The sequence below is a fragment of the Callorhinus ursinus genome, unplaced genomic scaffold (assembly GCF_003265705.2).
Source record: "Callorhinus ursinus isolate GAN/ISIS: 27379988/994484 unplaced genomic scaffold, GSC_fseal_2.0 scaffold1, whole genome shotgun sequence".
NCBI classification, from domain to species: Eukaryota; Metazoa; Chordata; class Mammalia; order Carnivora; family Otariidae; genus Callorhinus; species Callorhinus ursinus.
Genome location: NW_027397063.1, coordinates 58,490,967 through 58,514,511, shown reverse-complemented (window position 1 = coordinate 58,514,511; position 23,545 = coordinate 58,490,967). Strand labels below are relative to the sequence as shown.

Sequence of the window (23,545 nt, the reverse complement as noted above, 5' to 3'; positions counted from 1 at the left end):
AGTCTAATTCCTCTTTTACTTGACCTTCACATATTTTATATTTTGCCTCAAGTTTCTTTGTAAATGTTGACACACCCAGTTCCCTTAATCTTACACATGATTTTTACATCATTATTCTTGTCACACCACTTTTAAAAAAGTGCTCCAGTTTGTCAATGGTCTTCCTTCTGCTTGATGCTATACTTCTATGTCTAAAACAGTCCTCCTTTGTCAGCAGCTACATCAGGGTGATCATGAATCATTTACCCATACCCATGTGGTATAACTCAATGCCTTATCATTCAGTTGTACGACCTCTTTTTTCTCCTCACAGAATCACATTGGCAAGTGGTAAAGTGAGACGTCTGTTCAGAGTATTCCTCAGAGAGTCTTCATTCATCTGCCACGCTTTATTTGAGAGTCATAAATCTCAACTGACACAACCACCTAGTCACAAACACACACTTTAAAGCTGCCGTGCACCATTTTAGAGAAATCAAAGCATTCAGATCGGAGTTTCCCAAAAGCCCTGGGCTGGAGTCATCTATTATGCAAAGCCAAATACTTCCTTGTATCTGGGCATCATCAATCTATTTTCTGACCTTTCACCCTCAACATTCTCAAATCCCTTTGAAGTCAAAGCAACAGTCATTTTGGTCAGGTGTGAAAAAACGTATAGCACGTGCACGGGAATGCTCTGATGTCCACATTGTGCAAAAACACGAATATTTAGAGATCACTTAATCTCTGCTGTTGCATAATGGGCTTTGATGTAAACATAAATACAGTATCTGCAAAGAAGCCTCCCCATATTTGTCGCTTTAGGGACGGAGGGTTCCTGGTCAGAAATGGGATACCAGCAACACTCGGTCACCTCACATAACCCTTAAGACGAAGCCGAGGGCGGCGGCTGGCGGGCTCTGGCTCTCCCCGGAGTGACCGCGCCGGCCGGCGCTGCCCGGACCCCCTCACCTCTCTTGTCCAGGAGCCACATGAACGCGAAGCAGGGCAGGAAGCCGATGGGTCCCCACAGCACAAGCAGCGCGATGTCCCAGCTGGAGAAGCCATAGGCCTGGCGCGCCGAGTTCTGGATGGGGCCCCAGGTGTTCCAGACCAGGCCCTGCGCGAAGCCCAGCAGCGAGAAGAGCAGCAGCACCAGCCAGCGGCGCCCGTACACCCGCCCGGGACCCGGGGCCGCCGCGGGCAGCGCCGCCGCCGCCGCTTCCCGGCTTCTCCAGACAGCCCCCGGCGCAGGCCCGAGCCCGGGCCCCAGCAGTGGCTGCCGCTCCTCCTCGCTGCTCCAGCCCGCGCCCATGGCGACGCGCGGCCCGCGGGGCCTCGGCCCAGCGCGGTCCGGGTGGCCGCCGACCAGCCCCGGGCCGATGCGGCCGCAGGAGGCGGAGGCAGAAGCGGCTGTGTTCACCCTCGGCCTCTGGGCCGCGCCCGGTGCGCCTGCGCCGCGCGAGCCGGCCCGGGGCTGGAAGGCGGGGCAGGTGCGGCGGGCTGGGAGGAGGCCGGGGTACTGCTCTGGGGCAGTACCCTCGCGGGCACTGGAGCGTAAACTGAGGCGGTAGAGGGCGTGAAGACCCCCGTCCCTGAGGGAGGACAAGGAGAAACCAAAAGGCGGGAGGAGCGCGGCTGAGCCGGGGACAAGGAAACTCCCAGAAAGGCTGTGTTAAGAGGAGGTTGGGCAAGGAACCTGGGATTGCTGGAGGAAGTGCCTAAGTTTACATCACGTGTCGGATAAACAACTCGGATACCTCCGGTCACTTAAGCTATTGCTTGCTTCTATATTGGATTTATTATTTTTGTTGTTTTTCTAACTTTAGATATTAAAGGGGGAGATAGGGTAAGATTGAGCTGTTGGATTTGCCAGTTGAGAATTAATTTCTTTTTTACATACAGTAAGTACTGCCTATTTTTTCAGTTACCCTTTGTCTTACATACCCAATGAGATTATAAACTAGCCAATTACATTCATATGTGATTTAAAAAGATATAGATATCTTTCTACTCGTTGCCTGTCATTAGTGGGCTAGCAATAAAGATATGTTGATTAAGACTTAAGAGATTTCTGCCCCTAATGACTTAGATCCATCTCCAGTTATTACAATTTTGACCAGACTAAAAGTAAGTGAAAAGGGTGAGGGTTGTTGATCTCTTGATCAAGCAGCCGGTTGTTTATTTCATTATACAAATCCAGAAGCCTGACAGCTGTCGATTAGTGCCCTTGAAACCCTAGGTCAAGCGATTTGGCTTATGTGGGTCGGGAAATGAGTCACGGAGAGCGCAATTAAAGGACGTTTGCCTTTAGTTCGGATTCCCCAGAAGCCACAAAAAACAGACGGGATCATGTTGCTGCCAGAAGGGCAAGAAAGGTGGAAAAGAGAAGCGTTAGCTCTCCTGGTAAGAGCGGCTGCAGAGTAAGGCGGAGGCGGAGCCCCCATTCCACTGCTCCGAGCCCCACAGAACTGCAAACCATACCCTAAAAACCCCAATACTTTTGGGTGTAGGAAAGCGGCAAGGCAGATAGGAAGGACATGACTAAAAAAGACGGGGAGCAGAAACTAATCCAAGAAAAGACTACAATGAAAGAAGGCTAAAGTCTGGGGTTGATACAAAGCGCTACAGCCGAGACCACGTGCTGACATTTCAACAACCGGGGAATCAAAACAAACCTGCGTGGCCCCGCCCAGCGCCCGTCACGTGACTGCCGCGTGAGCGGTGCTTCCGGGGGAGCCTTGGAGTTGCTAACGCCGCTCCTTCCTGCCCTGCGACTCCAGAGCCCGGTGTTTGGCGGTCCTCCGAACCCACTCCCACTTCACTCCACTTTTGGGTTGGGGCGGAGCTAGCCATGGCAGCCACCCCGGGGACGACCCCTGAAACTGCCCCGGCAGCTGGAGCTGGAGAGGTGGAAGGTAGGCGCCAGACTGAAGTCAGGTCATGAGTACAACCCTATGCCAGCTCATTCTTGGCACCTCTCCTGCGGCCTATTGGTCTAGCTTCTATTTCACGTCTCTCCGGCACTGCATTAAACTGTGAAGAAATTATTTTTTAGTGAACGTGGCTTTTCTCAAATTGAGGCATCCAGATTTCCAGTCATCGTGCAGGCAGGCCCTGTATCCCCACATCCTGCCAGGGCTGATTCATGCATGAGGGTGGTTTGAATGGATTAAAATTAAATCTGTGAAAGTGGAGCCCACTCTTGAGATAAATGGAAATACCTGGGACTGGGACATTTATGAACAGAGATTAGGAGCTTTTGTTAGATTTTGGTGGAACCCTGCCTTAGGTAACCAGTGAGGTTGGGGGGGCCCATGTGCCAGAGATCTCTGTTAGCCTTTATTGAGTGATTGCTCGGTGCCTGGCACAGTTCTGGGTACTGCTACTGGAGAATCTAGAGACTTATGATTGTTTCTAATAATGCTTTTTTTCCAGTTGAGTAAAGGGGCTTGGAAAGGAGAAGAATGATTAATACCTGGTAACATGAATAATACTAGCAGTACACACTGGGTGAGGGTTGTCACCAGGAGGAGAGATCCCTTTGGGGAAAACATAAATGCTTCAAGGAAGGAGTAGTTGGAGGTGGGTCTTTAAGATTGAATGAGATCCTGACAAACTTAGGTGTAGTGTGGGGGAGTTGTGGGAAGACAGCAGAAAAACAGGATGGCTGTGGTTGGAGATCAAATACTCATGTTTGCCTAGAGCAGGAAATGACCAATCCAAGTGGAGGAAACAATTATAACTTTGTCCTGTCTGACCAGTCTCTTGTCCTTATAAACTCCCTTATGTACCCCAAGGATACAATTCTTTTTTTTTTTTTTAAGATTTTATTTATTTATTTGACAGAGAGAGACACAGCGAGAGAGGGACCACAAGCAGGGGGAGTGGGATAGGGAGAAGCAGGCTTCCCGCCGAGCAGGGATCCTGATGCGGGGCTCGATCCCAGGACCTGGGATCATGACCTGAGCCAAAGGCAGATGCATGACAGCCACCCAGGCACCCCTAGGATACAATTCTTGAACTTCATCTATGCCTCCCATCCATTGATTCTTATATTTTCTGTACATCCGTACCCCCTTATCCAGTTTATAATTCATGCTCTATTTTGTCATGATCTGTCCTCTGAAGATGCACCATTTCCTTGTCCTTCCCTTCCTTTTTTTTATTCTTCTGGCAGAACTCATACTCTTGATGAACCCAACCTTTTGTTCTCTTTACACCTGCACTTACATGGCTCATTTTTTCTGGAAAAAGTCCTGGGCAAACTGATGACAGTATAAAATGAAAATGATCAACCTCTTGAATATTCATTCAGCATGGGCCTGAGATCCTCTGATTCTGTTTCTGTGGTAAGCTTACTTCCCCCCATGACAATTCCCCAAACTCTACATATCCTCTCTTCATCTCTTTCTCACTTTCAATGGGTGACTTTGCAGGTCAGGTCAATTCTGCATCTAATTTGTCTACTTTTCCCCACCTTCACTATCAGACCCTTGTCCAGAGGATCCACATTTCTCACCTAAACCACTGCTATATCTTAAGGCCATGGGACCCTGTTTTTTATCTTGTGCCCCTCCAATCCCTTCTCCATTCAGCAAAAAAAGTGACACTCCCTTCCTTAAAACTCTTCAATGAATTCCATAGCACTTAGAATAAAATTCAAACCCTTAACCATGGCCTACAGAAATCCTTGGTCTGGGCTCTGCTGATGTCTCCAGGAGCATCTCTTGTCACTCACTTCCTCCTCCTCTTGTCTACTTTTTGCATAATTGGCTTCTTAATCTTCAGCTTTCAGAGTATGTCACCACCCGAGTTCTTACCAGACCAACCTATCTAAAACGGTTGTTTTAGTTTTCCCCTGACTCCTAACATCTATTGTTCCTGCTTCCTTCATTTCACTTATTACAATCTGAAATTACTTGTTTATTATTGTTTCCTCCACTTGACCTTAAGTACCTTGAAGGCAGGACGTATATCTGTTTTATTCACCATATGTGCCCAAGCAGCAAGTACAATGCCCAGGCACATAGTGGACACTTAGTACATATTTGTTGAGTGAATGAATAAGGGAACTCTGTGCCAAGTCCAAAGGCAGGAGGAGAAAGAGCATGGCATGGTCCAGGAACTGAAAGAAGCTGGTATTAGAAGTGGTGAGGGAAGTAGGATCGTTGAAGGGCACCTTGCCAAGTTAAGGAGTTTGGACTTTATGACAGTAGAAGGCCTTTAAAGAGCTTTAGGTAAGGGAGTAACATGATCAGGTTTGATTTTAGGAGGATCAGGAGGATAGATGGGAAGGAGAAAGACTAAAGAACAGGTACTTACCCTTTAAGCCTCAATTTTGTCTTCTGTAAAATGCATGATTAGTGTAAGAGTTAAAGATAATTGGGGATCATCTAGCATAGTGTTTGGCAGGAATTACATATTCATTAGTGGCAACCATTTTTATTATTAAAGAAAGGCCTGGCATTGGTGACTGATGGATGTTGTAACTGAGAGAAAAGAACTTAGAGAGCTCTGTAATTTTCCAACCTGAGAAACTACATGTAAATTAGGAACCTGAAGAAAAGGAGGTGGTTGGGAGTAATGAGTGAATGCACAGCGTTTAGATTTGGAAAGATGATGCAAAAGATATCAAGCATGCAGCTGGGTAAAAGGAGGGGTTTTTTTAGATTTAGTTTTCACTTTCCATAAATTCACCCTTTTAACATACACAGTTCATTGGTTTTTAGTATGTTCACAAAGTTGTACAGCCATTACCACTATAATTCCAGAGCATTTTCATCACACTGAGGAACCTGGTATCTATTAGTAGTCACTCCCAATTAGACCCTCTCCCCAGCCTCTGGCAGTCACTAATCTACTCTCTGTCTCTGTGGATATTTGCCTACTCTGGATGTTCCACATAAATGGAATCATATAATATGGGGCTTTTTGTGTCTGGCTTCTTTCACATTGCATAATATTTTCAAGGTTCATCTGTGTTTTAGAATGTATCAATACTTCATTCCTTCTTAAGGCCTAGTGATATCCCATGGTATGGTAATACCACATTGTTTATCCATTTATCAGTTGATGGCATTTGAGTTGTTTGCACTTTTTGGCTATTATGAGTAATGCTGCTGTGAGCATTCATGTACGTGTTTTTGTGTTAACATATGTTTTCAGTTTTCTTGGGCATATATATAAAATTGGAATTGCTAGGTTATAAGATAATTCCATATTTAACTTTTTGAAGAAACTGGTGAATCTTTTTTTTTGAGAGAGAGAGAGGGAGCACAAGCATGGGTGGGGGGCAGAGGGAGAGGGAGAGAGAGAATCTTAAGCAGGCTCCATGCCCAGCACAGAGCCCCATGCAGGGCTCCAGCGCACGACCCTGAGATCATGACCTGATCCGAAATTAAGACGCTTGGACATTTAACTTGACTGAGCCACCCAGGTGCCCCAGAAGAAACTGGTGATTCTTAATTTTGAAGTCCTAAGGAGGGAAAAAAATCTGATGAAAATATGGATCTGCTCCCCTGAAAAATGCAGCATAAATACACATTTTTGCAGGTGACTTCGTATTTTTGTATTAGATTCTCAGTATCCTATCTATGGAACTTTCAGTCACATTTTAAACTGTCATCCTCCCCAGAATCACCAGTTTGGGATGACTGCTTATTACCATTACAAAGTAAGTTAAATAGACAAAATCCTACCAGAAGAGAAGGCTTTGCTTTAAATTACGTAAGGCTTATGTGAACAAAGGGTAAAAAAAAAGTGCATACATTAAATACACAATGTGAAAGGGTCAGTATATTCAGGTTAATGATGAATATTGTGGGAGTCATAAGAAAGTTAATTTTTGAGCAAACTTATTGGAATGTATATTATAAACAAGATTCATACAGTGAGGTAGAAGACAGATCTTGCCTTAAAATAGTTTGTAAATATAGTTTGGGGGAAAAAGATGCAGATAAAAACAGTTGTAGTATAAGATGTATGCACAAGCAGGAAGGAATTAATTGGGAAGTAAATACTACACACCTTCAGTGCTTTGGGGCTGAGAGAAGAAAGAACTAATGCAAACTGGATTGGTCTGTACTTCCTAGAGTAATTTGAAAGTTTGTTATAGTTTGAACATGGAAACGAATGGAAGAGGCCATTTCTGGCAGTCAAGGCTGGGATTAGGAGTGAGTGGAGAAAAGCCTGAGTCACATAAAGGCCAGAGGGCGGGGAGGAAGGTGAGGAGACAGACTGGTTCTACTAGAGTAGAATTGGTAGCAGAGAATGCAGGTGAAAAGAAGGAAAATTGTGTCCTTTGAAAAACCAAATAAGAGCAGGGTCAACCAGAAATGTTGACGTGAAGAAGAGGGAAATCATGGGTTTCAGTGTTATAAGAAAAAATAGAGCAAGGCACCTCAAAGAGTGAGGAAGTGGAGAGAGGTATTGGGGATTTGAGAGTGAAGAAGCTTTAGAATGGTTGCTGTAGGGGCAAGGGTGATTAGGAATCAAGTAGTGATAACTTAACATGCTGGGAACAGGCAAGGAACCTGATGGAGGTGAGCATGAAATTGTGAACCCTTTGTTTTGAGACTGTTTCTGATTGTGCTCAAGAGCTCATTTTGCAGAAGTAGAGAAAACAAGTCATTAGTTTTAATAAAACTTTAATATTTTATATACATTGCTAAAAATGAGGTGTGAATTCAGAAAACATATTTATTTAGCATCAGTTTATGCCAAACATTGTGCTAAGCTCTAGGGATAGAAAAGTAATCGTCTTGCCTTAAAGGATGTGATATTTTCTGTTTGAAGTAACAGCTTGAAAGTTATTAAAAACAAAACATCATATCGATAATCAAATATATTAGAATCCTTATTTGAAAATAAAGTGGACCTAGGGTCCTGGGTGGCTCACTGGGTTAAGCGTCTGCCTTTGGCTCAGGTCATGATCCCAGGATCCTGGGATTGAGCCCCTTGTCGGGGCTCCTGCTCAGCAGGGAATCTACTTCTCCCTCTCCCTCTGCTCCTCCCCCTGCTCTCTCCCTCTCTCTCTCAAATAAAATCTTTTTTTTTTTTTAAGATTTCATTTATTTATTTGACAGAGAGAGACACAGTGAGAGAGGGAACACAAACAGGGGGAGTGGAAGAGGGAGAAGCAGGCTTCCTGCTGAGCAGGGAGCCCGATGCGGGGCTCTATCCCAGGACCCCGGGATCATGACCTGAGCCAAAGGCAGACGCTTAACGACTGAGCCACCGAGGCGCCCCTTAAATAAAATCTTTAAAAAAAAAATGTACTTATAAAAAAAAAAAGAATAAAGGGGACCTTAAAAATGCAAAATAAAGAACCATGTTACTGCTGTTATAGCTTACAGTTCATAATATTTTATTTAATAAAGATGATCTGTTTCCTTGGCACCTGGGTGACTCAGTCGGTTGAGTGTCCGACTCTTGATTTCGGTTCAGGTCATGATAAATAGCTAGAGCACAGAGGATATTTAGGGCAATGAAAATACACTGTATGATATAATGATGGATAGATGTCTTTATATTTTAGTCCAGATCCGTAGAATGTACAACACTAACACTGAACCCTAAGATAAACTATGGACTTTGGGTGATTATGATGTGTCAAAAAAAAAAAGTTATCCTGGTTAAAAAAAAATGTACCATTTTGGTGAATGATGTTGATAATGGGGGAGCCTATGCATATGTGGGAAGGGGATATATGGGAAATCTGTACCTTCTCAATTTTGTTATAAACCTAGAATTACTCTAAAATAAATTCTTAAAAAACCAACCAACGAACATGAAACTACTTAATGTTAAGAATCAACTTAAATTCTGAGTGTGAGATGTTAGAGGATCACACATTGTTTGAAGCTTTTCAGTGAAATTAAAAGTTGCAATTCTTTGAATCTGATTCCACCTTTCAGACTGAGGTTATATTTTTCTCTTGGGCTCTGGTAGCTTTAATTGTACCTAGGTTTATGTCTTGATGAAGAGAAGAATGTATTCTTAGTAACTCTTATTCCAGTCTTTCTTGAAATGAGTAAACATATCATCAGCAGGAAGAAGCAGATAAGAAGTAACTTGGTAAGAGAGGACACTTTTCATGTAGGAATTTATCTCCTGCTTCTAAAAGAAGGAAGATCCCTCCCTGCCCCAGCAACAACGTAGTAACCACCCCTTGAAGCCAATGAGAAACCGCCACAACCTCCAGCTCTTGTTTTTTTCCAATGAACTTTTGTTCAGAACTTCCCAATTCCCTCCTAAAGTCAATTTGCTTGTCCTGAATTGTAATTCCCCTGCTATTCCCAAATAAGCGCATTTTGGTGGTAAAATAACTGGCTGTTTTAAGGTTGACATTCCCAAGGAAAAATTTCATTCCAGAGTTGTAGGGACTTGAGTTTCGTAGACAGCTGACATTCCTATATGACTGGATTTACTCCTCCTCAGTTGGAGATGCCATACTCTGTCATTTCTTTTTTCATTAAAAAAAAAAAAATGGCAGAAGGCAGAAGGGAAGTTTAAAAAAAAGCAAAAGCCTATGTAAACAATTTTCCATGCTACAGCATATATGTATATATATATATAAAATTCATGTGTAGCTAAGTACTTTATATTTGATAAGGACAAATAACAGAAAAACTGTACTGTTGAACTTTTTTAAACCATGATAAAAAGCAAATGACAAAAGTTTATCATCTTAACCATTTTTAAGTGTACAACTTAGTAGTGTTAAGTATATTCACATTGTTGTGAAACAAAATTCTAGAACTTTTTCATTTTGCAAATCTGAAACTCTGTACTCAGTAAACAACTCTTCTTTTCTGTCTCCCCTCAGCCCCTGGTAACTGCAAACCTACTTTGTTTCTATGAATTCAACTATTTTAGATACCTCATGCAAGTGGAATAATACAGTGTATGTCTTTTTGTGACTGGCTTTTTTTACTTAGCATAATGTCTTCAAGATTCATTAATGTTGTAGCATATGACAAGATTTCCTTCCTTTTTAAGGCTGTATGATATTCCACTGTATGATGTCAATGGATGTTTGGGTTGCTTCCATCTTTTGGTTATTATAAATGTGTGGCTATGAATATGAGTGTGCAGATATCTTTTTAAGACTGCTGTTGAATTTTTTTGATGAATAGTTGGATAAAATAGCCATTTTATTTTGAAATACAGAAAATTTTCCTAGTGGAATTCTGAAGAGCTAGATGGAAACATTTTGGTAGAAATTTTGAAGATACTTTGGAGCCTTTTAAAGAATTTTAGTCTTTGAGACACTATTCTTTCCAGTATTTTTTTGGTAAAACTTTTATTTATTTGAGAGAGAGAGTGAGCACAAGAGGGTTGAGGGGCAGAGGGAGAAGCAGACTCCCTGCTACGCAGGAAGCCTGATGCAGGGCTCTATCCTGGGACTCTGCGATCATGACCTGAACTGAAGGCAGATGCCCAACCGACTGAGCCACCCGGGCGCCACTATTCTTTGTAGTATTAATTTCATTTAAAATATAGATTTACTTTTCCTTACTTTAAGTTTAGGACCAGTATTTGTTTTGAACTTACAAGTACTATTTATGAGTTCTGGCATAAATGGATTAAAGTGAGGAGGAGAAGATGATTTTCTGGCTTGACTGGGCAAGAGTTACAAATGTAAAGAAATGGGAAGAAGAGGATGTGAAGTGTCCAGCACCTAACTGTCTCCTGGTCTCAGCCTGAACCTGCCGGGGTGTCACTATCGCACCAAGCACTGGCATTGGAAGGATTCTGTCATAACAGCCTCAATACTTCTGTTTATGGTTTCACCAGTGGCACCACCTTCTAGACCTTGAAATTCAAAGGGTTTATGATTAGTCATCATTTTACTTAAGCATCATTTACTTAAGCATATAAGTTAACAACTTATATTAACTTTTAGGAGAATTTTCTTGGTTTATATTGACATTTTTAAAATAGTGACTTTAAAATGAAAAATAATCGTTGGTGTAAGTTTTTTTTTTAATTTTTTTATTGTTATGTTAGTCACCATACATTACATCATTAGTTTTGATGTAGTGTTCCATGATCCATTGTTTGTGCATAACACCCAGTGCTCCACGCAGTACGTGCCCTCTTTAATACCCATCACCAGGCTAACCCATCTCCCTACCCCCCTCCCCTCTAGAAACCTGTTTGTTTTTCAGAGTCCATTGTCTCTCATGGTTCGTCTCCCCTTCTGACTTACTCCCCTTCATTCTTCCCCTCCTGCTATCTTCTTCTTTTTTTTTCTTAACATATATTGCATTATTTGTTTCAGAAATACAGATCCGTGATTCATCAGTCTTGCACAATTCGCAGCGCTCACCATAGCACATACCCTCCCCAATGTCTATCACCCAGCCACCCCATCCCTCCCACCCCCCACCACTCCAGCAACCCTCAGTTTGTTTCCTGAGGTTAAAAATTCCTCATATCAGCGAGGTCATATGATACATGTCTTTCTCTGATTGACTTATTTCACTCAGCATAACACCCTCCAGTTCCATACATGTTCGGTGGTGTAAGTTTTACCATTTGGTCTTTGGTATGAATATAGTCATTTTGTTAAGTAGTACTTGCATAGTTCCATCAGTGTTTTTCTGATGTGGCCTAGATGTTCATTATGTTTTACCCTAATATCTACCATTCCAGAAGTTTTTAAATTTTGTATATACAGAATTGTTAGATTGATGAAACCATCATAGGCTTACATGTATATATTTAGAAATAATTTAGATTACTATGCCAGGACCCAGTTTTGTGACCTCTTTTGTCACCTTCTAAAAACTTTTAAATAAGATTTTAATAAAATTTAATTGAAATTTTATAGTTATTAACATTTTTTTTAAAATTATACCTGACATGAGAGAAGAGTTAGTTTCAGTTTCAGGATCTTTGTTGTATTCTATCAATATTAGGAATGAATTCTGGAAACTTGGGAAGTTTTCCTTGTTCTCATCTTAAATTCTAAATCTCAGATACAAATCCAAGCCAGGTATTAATTGATGGAGGAAGGCAGATTGCTAACAAATTCAGAGAAATTAAGTTTCAAATTATCATGTAGCTTGCATTAATTAAAGAAAAAATTGCTGAGAAAGAGGCAGTTTGCTTTTTATTCATGTTTCAGTACCTCCAAAGAATGAGTTGAAACCAAAGCTTTAATAAATTGTCAGAATTACATGCTACATTTAGAGGGAGAAAAGACTATGCAACACCTAGATCACTAATCTTTTTTTCAGCAGTTTGTAGGTCATTTCATTAGAAATTGTTGCTTGCTGCAAGTTTAGACCTAAATACACTTATCCTTTAAAGGCTGTCAAGGTTGCTTCAGAATTTTTATGCTCTTTGCAGATATTCCTGGCTTGGAGTGACTGAGTGCATCCCTAGGCTATTTAATTAATACAATGTAGATTGCATTCTTCTTTAAAGGAAATTGTAACACTTTAGTTTGCTAATTTAATGGCCCAGTTCATTGTTGATTAAACTATCAGAAACCCAATTACTTTTATGTCACAACCAAGTGATTGTTTTATTTCATTGATAGGCCTGAGATTCTGTAAATATGCTAATTTCTTGTTCTGGTGAGCATCCTACTGCCTGTTCTGTATACATTTTATCGCACTTTTTATTCATTTAGCAAACGTTTGAGCATTTAATATATCCCAGTCACTGGGCCAGGTGCTTTCTCAGCAAATTTTAGTTTTTAAGGTCTCTTATTAAATAACTTCTGGGATGTCTGGGATTTTTAAATCAGATCATTAACTACTTTTTTAAAAGGCATTATGTTAGAGGAAAAAATATTTCTTTGAAGCTATTCAAAAAGTAGTGTCAAAACACTACTCATGTGTTACTAATGACCATGTATTTATTTGTGGAAGGGTGGCAAGATATATCTTACCCAAATATGAGAACTCTTTGGGGAACGTTCAAAGCCAGATCTATTGGCTCTGATTAAAATAAGCAGAATAGGGGCGCCTGGGTGGCTTAGTCGGTCAAGCGTCTCGTCTTCCTTCAGCTCAGGTCACGATCCCAGGGTCCAGGGATCGAGTCCTGCATTGGGCTTCTTGTTCAGGGAGGAGCCTGCTTCTCCCTCTGCCTGCCACTCCCTCTGCTTGCACACTCTCTCTTTCTGTCTGACAAATAAATAAATAAATCTTTTAAAAAAATAAAATAAGCAGAATAAATGAATCCCTACCCCAAAAGGACTGGTGCTTCTCTTTTTCTCTGCCCTTTAAAGTTCTAGAAACAAAGTGTTCAAAGCTTGAATATTTTGTAACTATAGAACTGAAAGAGTGCTACAGGTCAAACCAGCCATGATTCATTCAGTGTGTAAGTCACAGAGTATTTTATAGAGAGAATATGGTTGTCCTTGAAAACAATAGCCTCAGAAGGCAAGGTGTTAAACCAGTTATGAACTAGTAACAATCTTGACTATAAGAATTAATTTTTATATGTGAAGGAATTTAGGAGGTAGAATTTTGCTGGTATTGATTTAGTAGCACAAAGATGGATGTTTTGCATTCTTTCAGCTGAGGTTTGCAATTTCCTGGGCTTTTGTTTGTTTGTTTAAGCCCAATGTGGGGCTTGAACTCATGACTCCAAGATCAAGAGTTAAATGCTCTACCACCTGAGCCAGCCAGGCGCCCCTGGGCCTTTCTTTGATCTCTCAAGGTGGCTAACCATCATGTCTGTTTTCCAGGCAAAATGTGGGAGAGAAGGCTAAGGGCAAAAAGACTGACTAGGCAACTTCCAGATATATCTCTAGCTGCTTATATCTGCATAGGAGTCTAGGAATTGTAATTTTTCAGCCACACTCGTTGTGCAGAGTTGTTAGTAAGGAAGAAGAAAATGGGAATGGGATAAGGTAGGCAACTAGAAGTCTCTACTACAGGTATTATCCCACCAGCCCCTGTCCACATAGGCACAAACCAAAACATGCCTCTCTCCCTGACAGCACACCTGGATTTATTATCCATGAATTGTTCTACAGCTTTCCGAAACTTACTTCTCTTTTCAGATTATACTCTCTCTCCTGAGTTTGTAGTGTTCGTGTAGGTCCCACAGTTTGATTTCTCTGGAAGCAGGATGGTGCAGTGGAAAGCGCACTGCACTTGGAATCAGGGAACCTGACCTGTAGTTCCAGTCATCACCAGTGTGTTTAGCTTTGACATCTGAGCTTCCTATTCTTCCTTTGGATAATGGAGTTAAAATGTCTTCTCTGCCTGTTTTGTAGGCTTCTTAGATGAGCAGATGAGCAGTTTTAATGTATATAAACGTACATGGCAAATAGTAAAGCATCATATGAAGAAATGCATTATGATGATGATGATGATGTTCAAAACCAAACTCTTCATCTTCCCACCAGAATGAGCTGCTGCTCCTAACTTTTTTTTATGTCAAGTCACAAAGTCTGGAAACCTCAGTATCCCTTATGGCTGCATCTGCCTCCCACCCCACATCTTTGCTTGCAATAGTCTTTGATACTATTATCCTAGTACTTCTATATCTCTACCATCTCTGCCTTCCTTACTGCCCCCCCCCCCCCGTTGTTCAGGGCCTTACTGTAACACTTTTTACTTGGCTAGTACAGTAGCTCTCTGAGTTAATTCCAGTCTCTGCATCTCCACACATTTCTCCATAGCCCTCATTTTTATTGCTAATGAATATAATGTACCATGGAAAAAATGTACATAACATTTAGTAATATTCAGTAAATATTTTTCTACTTTTAGACGTTAGGCTGTTTATATTTTCAGTTTTTATATTATGGTAGTAGATATCTTATGTGTATATGTAAACGTATATAATATATATGAGTATTCATATAGCTGATGATTACTTTGTTAAAAGCAAATTCCTATAACATGAGTTACTAGGTTAATGGGTGGTTATTTGAGACTTCTGCTTCATTTTTACAGTTGTTTGCCAAAGGATAGTACTAATTTATGTGCCACAAACAACAAAGTATTATCATGAATGTATTGCAACTTCTCACAGCCTAGCAAAACTTAAAAAATATATTATAAAAAATGCAGCTTGTCCATTTTTCATGTACACGGAATCCAGGCACTCCAAATCCAGGAAGGTTTGGTGGGTCGCGATCCAGGTAACCTTGTACTTACATTTATAGGCGAATATGGGTCAAGTCCCCTAGTGTGAATTTATCAAACATGTCAAAAGTGGAAAACAAGAACCTCAAGGAAGGATAGAAAATTTTGTTCCTGGTCATATCCTGTTTCCCTTATAGGCTCTTTAGCACTTAAAGATAAGCTGGGGCTTCATTTACTTAGAGATACCCAAGGGTGTCTTCTCTCTCTTCCTCCCCCCACCCAGCCCCCAGCTCTTCTACTGCCTTTCCCCTGTGAGTGTCGACCCTTATCTCCTCACTTGGGAGCACTGACTGTGTAGACGATAACAGACTGTCCTCACATGTCTTGCTTACTTTCATCAAAGGTTTAGGGAAGGATTCTGAGTATTTGCCCTTGTCTGAGCAAAGGGGCCAAATTGACTTAAATTTTCATTTTCTTTAAAAACAAGCCTTGCGTTCAGACAAGTACAAATTACTCAAGTTCCTTGATGACTCCTTCCCCATCCCTCTTCCTTTTATCAGAAAGTTTATTTTAATTTTTTAAAAATATTTTATTTATTTGAGAGAGAGAGCACGAGTGAGCAGTGGGGAGGAGCAGAGGGAGAAAGAGAAGCAGACCACACTGAGCAGGGAGCCCGACATGGGGCTCGATCCCAGGACCCTGGGATTATGACCTGAGCAGAAGGCAGCCGCTTAACCGACTGAGCCACCCAGGTGCCTCATATCAGAAAGTTTAGAAGAAAGTTGGATGATGGAAGAATTTGGATTATTTATGAGCTTTTCTTAATTTTTTTGAATTAAGTGTAATTACAGAATAGACAATGAATTAGAGGGTTTAGCTGACTATTCTAGAGAATCAAATCTAGAGAATCATAAATACATGCTGATGATATATATATGTATATATCTATCCGGAGTCAGAGTATGAAGTATTTTTTGACTTTCCCCCAAAATTTTCCTTTTAAGATGTCTTTAAGGGAAGACTTACTTGTTTCTTTTATTTAGCAAATACTTATCATTACATCCTATCCATGATTTACTTACAGTCTATAATCTGTGAAGTTTATTGAAGTACTCAGTAAGTCACGGTATTTGTTTGTACATATCCCATATCCCTTATACTGTTTATAGATGCAATTGAAGTGAAGGATTAACACCAATATCCATCCTAGTACATCTTTTACCTTTTTAAATTGTGAATGAAAATAATCCCCCCCTCACCCCTTTGACTGATGTGTGAATTCAGTAGTCTTTTTGGGTAAACACATGATATAGCAAGTAGAATTATACCTGACTCCAGCAACTCTAGTTCTAGAGTAGTTCCCATCAGCATTTCGTATACAACCCTCTATTTAGGAAATACAATTTTCAGAAAATTGTGTCTTTTAAAATTTAAATATGGTTGGAAAGCCTTTTTTAAAAACATTTTTTGACATGAAAATTGTAAATATTTTCCAACATTTAAAATTTAGTATGAAAAAATCATTTAAGAATTATGATTTTTGAGGTCAAATATTTATGTAAATAGTAATAAATGAAGTGTAAAATGTAGTATAATTGCATAGAAAGATTTACCATAATAGAAATGATATTAGCTATTTTTCCTTCATATTATATGAAATAACTTTATAGTTATCTATTTCTCTCCTTAGGTGAACACGTCAAACCTTTTACACCAGAGAAAGCAAAAGAAATTATAATGTCTTTACAACAACCTGCAATCTTCTGTAACATGGCTTTTGATTGGCCAGCACGACACTGGACTGTTAAACACCTTTCTGCGGTCCTTCGTGGCAAGCAGATACGATTCAGGATGGGAATGAAAAGAACAGATAGAGGTAGGACTACAAATAATCATCATCATAATGTCTCTTTAGTAGCAGTCTCACATTCTTAGCAGTGGTTTCTTTATCTCTAGAGAATCCTTTATTTCTAATCCTGTTTTTGACCATTTGCAGATGGGAAAGTTTTATTGGAAGTTTTAGAAGGACAGTTTGTGTTAAGATTTTTTTTTTTTTTTAGACTAAGCCTGTAGTTGATAACCTTATACAGTTGATAACCTTATAAGTTGTATTTGTTCATGTATGATGGTTCACTGAATGTGGTAGATACTTAATATTTGTTAATGTGTTATTATTTATGTTCCCCTGTGACTGGGAAGATGATTACTAAGCTTATGGTCCCTTTTACTTTTGACTTATGTAGAATGTGTCCTTTTATTTGTGGCTTCAGGCCCTATATTTATCGTGCTTACTCTCGGTTGTAATTTTATCTCTCTGCTCTACTCAGCTGCCTGACCTCTATGGTACTGCATAAATATGAAAAGTATGTAAAGCTGTCTTTTTTTCATCCTTTTAAGCAATTAGATTTTGCCAGCTTCTTCTTCTTCCCTGGAGACTTGTAACATTTTGATATTTTGCCTTATAGTCAGATAACACAGTTACTATTAACTCTAAAACTAGTTAATTCAAAGGAAAGAAACAGTGCTGTTTTTAATCTAAAGGAGTCCATAACCGTTGTCTGGCTTTAGAATGTGTATAACTTCTGTTTTGTAGTTTGGTGTCTAGAGTTTGGTAGTCTAATGTTTGCAGCATTGTTGGGAAGTGGCTCTGTGAATATCTATTAATAACTCAGAAGGAACTAGAAAATTACCCGGTTTCCCTTCTAGCTTCTCTAAACTTCTTTTTCTCGTGTTGACCTTCTCGTACATCTCTCAAAAATTACTTGGTTTTTGGTGTCTAGAACCCCCTTGTACTCATGGCAGGTAGAGCAGGATTAATACCTAAAACTCTTTAGCCTCTCATTCTAATCACAGACCAAAATGTTTACTGTATTTTAAAATTAAATGCTAGACCAGCAAAAGGCACATACAAATTTAGCTTGTGCTTTTTCTTTCTTGATTTTAGTCAGATAAATCTTCCATCCACTGAGGTGTCTCTTAGACAATAATTTGGAGATAAATAGGAACTGTAATTTTTTTCACATACCTGATTAGACTCCAAATACAATACGACCACTAATTGCTAACAGTTATTGAGAACTATTGTGTCAGGCACTCTTCTGAGTACTTTCTACATGTTAATTCTCTCTTAATCTTCTTCAAAGCCTCTTAGAATGGTACTATTATAAGCCTATTTTGTAGATGAGGCACAGTGATTTGACATTTTCAAGCTAATACTTAAGCATAAATGAAAAAAAATAGAAGGTCTCTGCAGTTGTGAGCAACTGCTCTGTTTTTACTAAAGATAATTTTTAAAAAAATTTAGATACAATTCACTTAAAATAAAATTTATCATTTTAAAGTATACAATTAAGTGGTTTTAGCATATGCACGATGTTGTGCAACCATCATCATTGTCTAATTCCAGAACATTTCATCACTTAATAAGGAAGCCCCGTACCCTTTAAGCAGTCACTCTCCATTCCACTTTACCCCCAGTCCCTGGCAACCACTAGTCTGCTTTCTGTTTTTATACATTTGCCTATTTGGGACATTTCATATAAATGGAACCATCCAATGCATGGCCTTTTGTGTCTAGCTTCTTTCATAGCATATTTTCAAGATTCATCCAGGTTGTAGTATATATCACGTTTTGTTTATCCATTCATCAGTTGATGGACAGTTGGGTTGTTTCCACTTTTTGGCTATTATGAATAATGCTACGATGAACATTTATGTACAGGTTTTTATGTAGATATATGTTTTCATTGCTCTTGGGCTTATACCTAGAAGGGGAATTGCTGAGTCATATGGTAACTCTGTGTTTAACCTTTTGAGGAACTGCCAAAACGTTTTCCAAAGCAGCTGAAACATTTTACGTTCCCACCCCACTGTATGATAATTTCTCTACATCTTTGTCAATACTTACCCTATTTTTTATTCCAGCCATCCTAGTGGGTGTGAAGTATTATCTCATTATGGTTTTGATATGCATTTCCCTAATGACTAATCATGTTGAGCATCTTTTCACATGTTTATTGACCATTTGTATATCTTTTTGGAAAAATGTCTATTCAAGTCCTTTGCCCATTTTCTAAAATTTTATTTATTTTTGTGCATGAGAGAGAGAGTGAGTGCATGCACGCATGCACAAGTGGGGGTTGGGGGGTGGGGAAGGAGCAGAGGGAGAAGCAGACACCCCACTGAACAGGGAGCCCCATGCAGGACTCGATCCCAGGACCCTGGGATCATGACCTGAGCCAAAAGCAGAAGGTTAACCAACTGAGCCATCCAGGCATCCCTCCCATTTTCTAATTGAGGTGTTTTTTGGTTTGGGGCTGGGAGGTTTGGTCTTTCTGTTGTTAAGTTTGAAAGAGATCTTACAGGTCTTCCTCAACTTATGATGGGATTAAGTCCTGATAAACCCATCATAAATTGAAAATATCTCAAGTCAAAACTGCATTTAATACACCTAACTGGATACATGGGTGGCTCGGTTGGTTAAGTGTCTGTCTTGGGCTCAGGTCATGATCCCAAAGTCCTGGGATCGAGCCAGCGTTGAGCTCCTTACTCAGCGGGCAGTCTCCTCCCTCTGCCCCTCCCCCTGCTCATGCTGTCTCTCTTTCTCTCTCTAATAAATAAATAAAATCTAAAAAAAAAAAATACACCTAACTTAGCAAACATCATAGCTTAGCCTAGCTTACCTTATATGTGCTCAGAACACTTATTAGCTTACAGATGAGCAAAATCATCTAACACAAAGCCTTTTTTTTTTTTTAAGATTTTATTTATTTATTTGACAGAGAGGGAGACAATGAGAGAGGGAACACAAGCAGGAGGAGTGGGAGAGGGAGAAGCAGGCTTCCCGCTGAGGAGGGAGCCTGATGCGGGGCCAACTCTGGAATCAGCTTGCATGGGTTCAGATTCTGGCTTACCATGTGACTTTGGGCAAGTTACTTAACTTCTCTGTATCTTACAAATCTTTTCAAGATTAAGTGTGTTTGTATGCATAAAACATGTAGAACAGTGCCTAGCACATAGTAAATACTCCACAAATGTTATTTAAAAATAGAAATAATTAAAAAATAAAAGTATGACTTCCTCATTGTAGAGAACATTGAAAAAAGGGGAAGATCCAAAGAAATGTAAAAACACTTGTCCTATTACCAAGAGAGAACCACTAGTTACACTCTGATAACTGTTTATGCAGGACTTTTTGTATTTTAAAAATAAAGTTGTATTAATTTTCACGGCCTGCTTTTTTTTTTTCACTTCACATGTCCTAAGCAGTTTCTCTTGATGTTAAGTGTGACTTTTAAATGGCTAACACTCTGTTGTATGCTAGTATCATAATGAATTTAAAATTTTTTCCTTTTGATTATGTAGATTGCTTAGAAGCTTCAAATTTATAAATAAGACTGTAGTGAGCATCTTTGGAAAACAAATCTTGTTCAAGTTTCTGATTATTTCCCTAGGATAGATTCCTAGAAGGAGAATGACTGGGTCAAAGGGTGTGAATGTTATCACGAGTTGCAGCACTATGCATGAACCTTCTTACACCAGAAACTTCTGAATCATCTGATTGCCCCTCTGAGTGGTGTCTGGTGACCCTGTGACTTACACACTACAAATATGTAGCATATCCACCTGCTTCTCTCATTCCCCATGGCCATCGTCTAGGCGGGGTTACCCTGCTCTCTCTCACCAACATAGTTGCAGTAGTCTCGTCCCTGGTCCCTCTGCACCCCCTTCCCTCCTGATCCAGGCCATTTTTCATATTGAAACCAGAGACAGTTTTTTAAAAAAACAAATCTCATCCTGTTTTTCTGTTTAAAACCCTTAAGTTTCTTCCATAACCCTTAGGCTAAGGGCCAAAATTTTTGTGTGGTGTAGAAATCCCTGTTTGCCTCATCAGCTTAATCCCTCTCCCTGAGCTCTGGCCAAACAAATATTTTCTTTCCAGCTTTTGTATTTCCAGAGGTTTGCTTCTCCTTTCTTCAAGGCCTTTGCATATAGAGTCCAGCCTTTCTTTTCTCCTTTCCCATTTTCCCTTACTGCAGCTTTCCCTGGTTAACTCCTCTTCTTCCTTCCGATCTTAGCTCAAATATCATTTTCTCATCGAAGTCTTTCCTGATCACAGCGCCTCTGCCTCCCAAATCAGGGGCAGCTTCTCGTTGTACCAGAGCACCTTGTATTTCCCAGTAGCACTTAGCTCAGTTTTAGAATCACGTGGTTAGTCTGTAAGTAATTAACTGTTTGAAGTCTCTCCTCCCCTCAAGAAGGGCTCCTTCCCGAGGGCCTGGGTCAGGCCTCACCATGGACTGAGCACCAAGTGGACACTCAGATATTTGTGGAGTGAAAGAATGAAAGGCCTTCAGTACACATGGCAAAGTGCTTCACAGAAAGGTGGTTTCCATTTACTCTCCTGTCAGAACATGTGAGGGTGCCTGTTTTGCCACTCCTTTACCCAAACTGAGATTTATCTTTAAAAAAAAAAACTGGACTAATATTATAGTCCAATCTCATTAACATTTTATTCTTATTTTATTTACTTAGAAATTCTTTTTGTATCTTAAAAATAGGTAAATATTCTAATATTTTCTCCTGACAGCTTATTTCCCTTTTACATTTTACTCTTTATCCTTTCCTTATTTATTTTGATGTATGGTGTTCGCTGACTTTTTTAGTTAAGTTGGAAATAACAATACCTTTTATTTCAGTACCATTTACTGAATAATCCTGTTTACCCCTACTGACTTTGAAATCATCTTTATTATACTACTGTATTCTTATAAATTCCAGCATCTGTTTTTGGACCACGTATTGCGCTATCAGTTTTGAAGCCTGTAAAACATTTCTTAAATGCTATTTTAGCAACTGATATATATTTTAATATTTGAAAGAACAATTCATCCTCCCTAATTACTCTTCTTTCTCAGTATTTTCTTAGATGTTATTGAATTTTATTCCTCTAAGTGAATTTTAGAGTTAAATAATGTACTCATATTAAACAAATCCTATTGGGATTTTAAGTGAAAATTCATTAAGTGTTGTAAGTTAATTCAGAAAGAATCTACCTTGTGATAATAGTGTTACCTTATTACACACAAACGTGGCATTTTCACCTAGCAAGTCCATTTCATCTCTTAATGAAAAGATTGGGGTTTTCATACAGGTCTACAAATTTTTTTAAATATTATAAATATAAACTTTTTATAGCTGGTATGAAGGAAAATATTTTTACCTATTATATTTTTCTAGCTAGTTGCGATGAGATTTTTAAAAGCCATTTATTTTTGTATGTTTATTTTTTTATGCAGCTATTTATTAGTGTATGTAGTTTTTTAGTTTATTTTTGTGGGTTTTCTCTGAAGACAGGCCCCTGATCTTATAATCAGTGATAACTTTGTTTCCTTCCTATTGAATGTATTTCTTATTTTTGTTTTAGGTCTTGGTTTGAGTTTTTCTAGAATGCTTGAGACAGTAGTATTGGTAATTATTACTATTTGAATTATATGTATCTCTTAGTTTATTTTCAGAAGCAGATAATAATATCTCATAGCTCTTTGAAACGATTCTGGATTAAATTCATTTGGATCATATGGGCCCAGTGGCAATACTATACCTCAATTGGCAGTAATTTGGGAAAAACAGTTGTAGAAATAACTCTAAGTAAGCATTTGTAGATGGGGGTGCAATGATGGTCAAAAGTACCCACATTCCATGCAGTGTTTCTTGCTTGTAAAATGATGAAGTCTAGGGGCGCCTGGGTGGCTCATTCGGTTAAGTGGCTGTCTTTGGCTCAGGTCATGATCCTGGATCCCGGGGATGGAGCTGCAGTGTTGGGCTCCCCTGCTCAGCTGGGAGCCTGTTTCTCTCTCTCTCTCTCTCTCTCTGTTCCTCCCCCTGCTTGTGCTCGCTCTTCCTCTCTCTGTTAAATAAATAAATAAAAGAAATGATGAAGTCTAACAAAATGGAGAAATATTTGTTTCCCTACTCTGCAAAACATATTTTAGGACTCCCTTTTATGAGGGTTAAGGCAAACTCAACTTACACACTACTTCCAAATCCTGAGCTCAGTTGAGCTTCTTCTTACCTAACACTTTGACAGTAAGTGGGATGAAAATTGCAGCTGCCTAGGCTACTTCAATGTTAAATGAAAGAACAATAATAATAAAGTTAGAAAGGAATAATTGCTTTGCAGGAAATAAACTAAGAAAAACAACTGTACTACCCAGAAAGAAATTGTCATGATAACAGAATGAAAACAGTACCTTTGGTGCTGCTACTTCCAGGAAGGAAACATTCAAAAGATTCTATTTTGAAATCACTATGTAAATGTAAAAAAGTCTGTCATTTCCATTCATTGCATTCATTGTAATTTTCTCCTGACAGTAACAGTTCTCACATGTAATTTTTGCCCTTTTAGATTTTAATTTTTTAAAGTACAGAACTTGCTGTGACAGAGAACAAAGTCCCTTGATAAGGCTGCAATACAGACATGTCTGTGAAAACCGGCCTACTATTGT

At 39.6% G+C, this 23,545-nt stretch overlaps 2 protein-coding genes across 2 annotated transcripts in view; one reads left to right on the top strand and one right to left on the bottom strand.

Moving 5' to 3' along the window:
* The window catches only part of SLC49A4 (solute carrier family 49 member 4), a 67,426-nt gene extending 65,803 nt beyond the window's left edge, over nt 1-1,623 (bottom strand). The window contains exon 1 of the mRNA XM_025875311.2: nt 952-1,623. Coding sequence (XP_025731096.1) covers nt 952-1,294 — 343 coding nt within the window. The 5' untranslated portion in view covers nt 1,295-1,623. The remainder of the gene's footprint in view (nt 1-951) is intronic.
* A 613-nt stretch (nt 1,624-2,236) lies between these two features.
* HSPBAP1 (HSPB1 associated protein 1) overlaps nt 2,237-23,545 on the top strand; it is a 61,297-nt gene continuing 39,988 nt past the window's right edge. The window contains exons 1-2 of the mRNA XM_025875310.2: nt 2,237-2,897; nt 16,729-16,914. Coding sequence (XP_025731095.1) covers nt 2,834-2,897; nt 16,729-16,914 — 250 coding nt within the window. The 5' untranslated portion in view covers nt 2,237-2,833. The remainder of the gene's footprint in view (nt 2,898-16,728; nt 16,915-23,545) is intronic.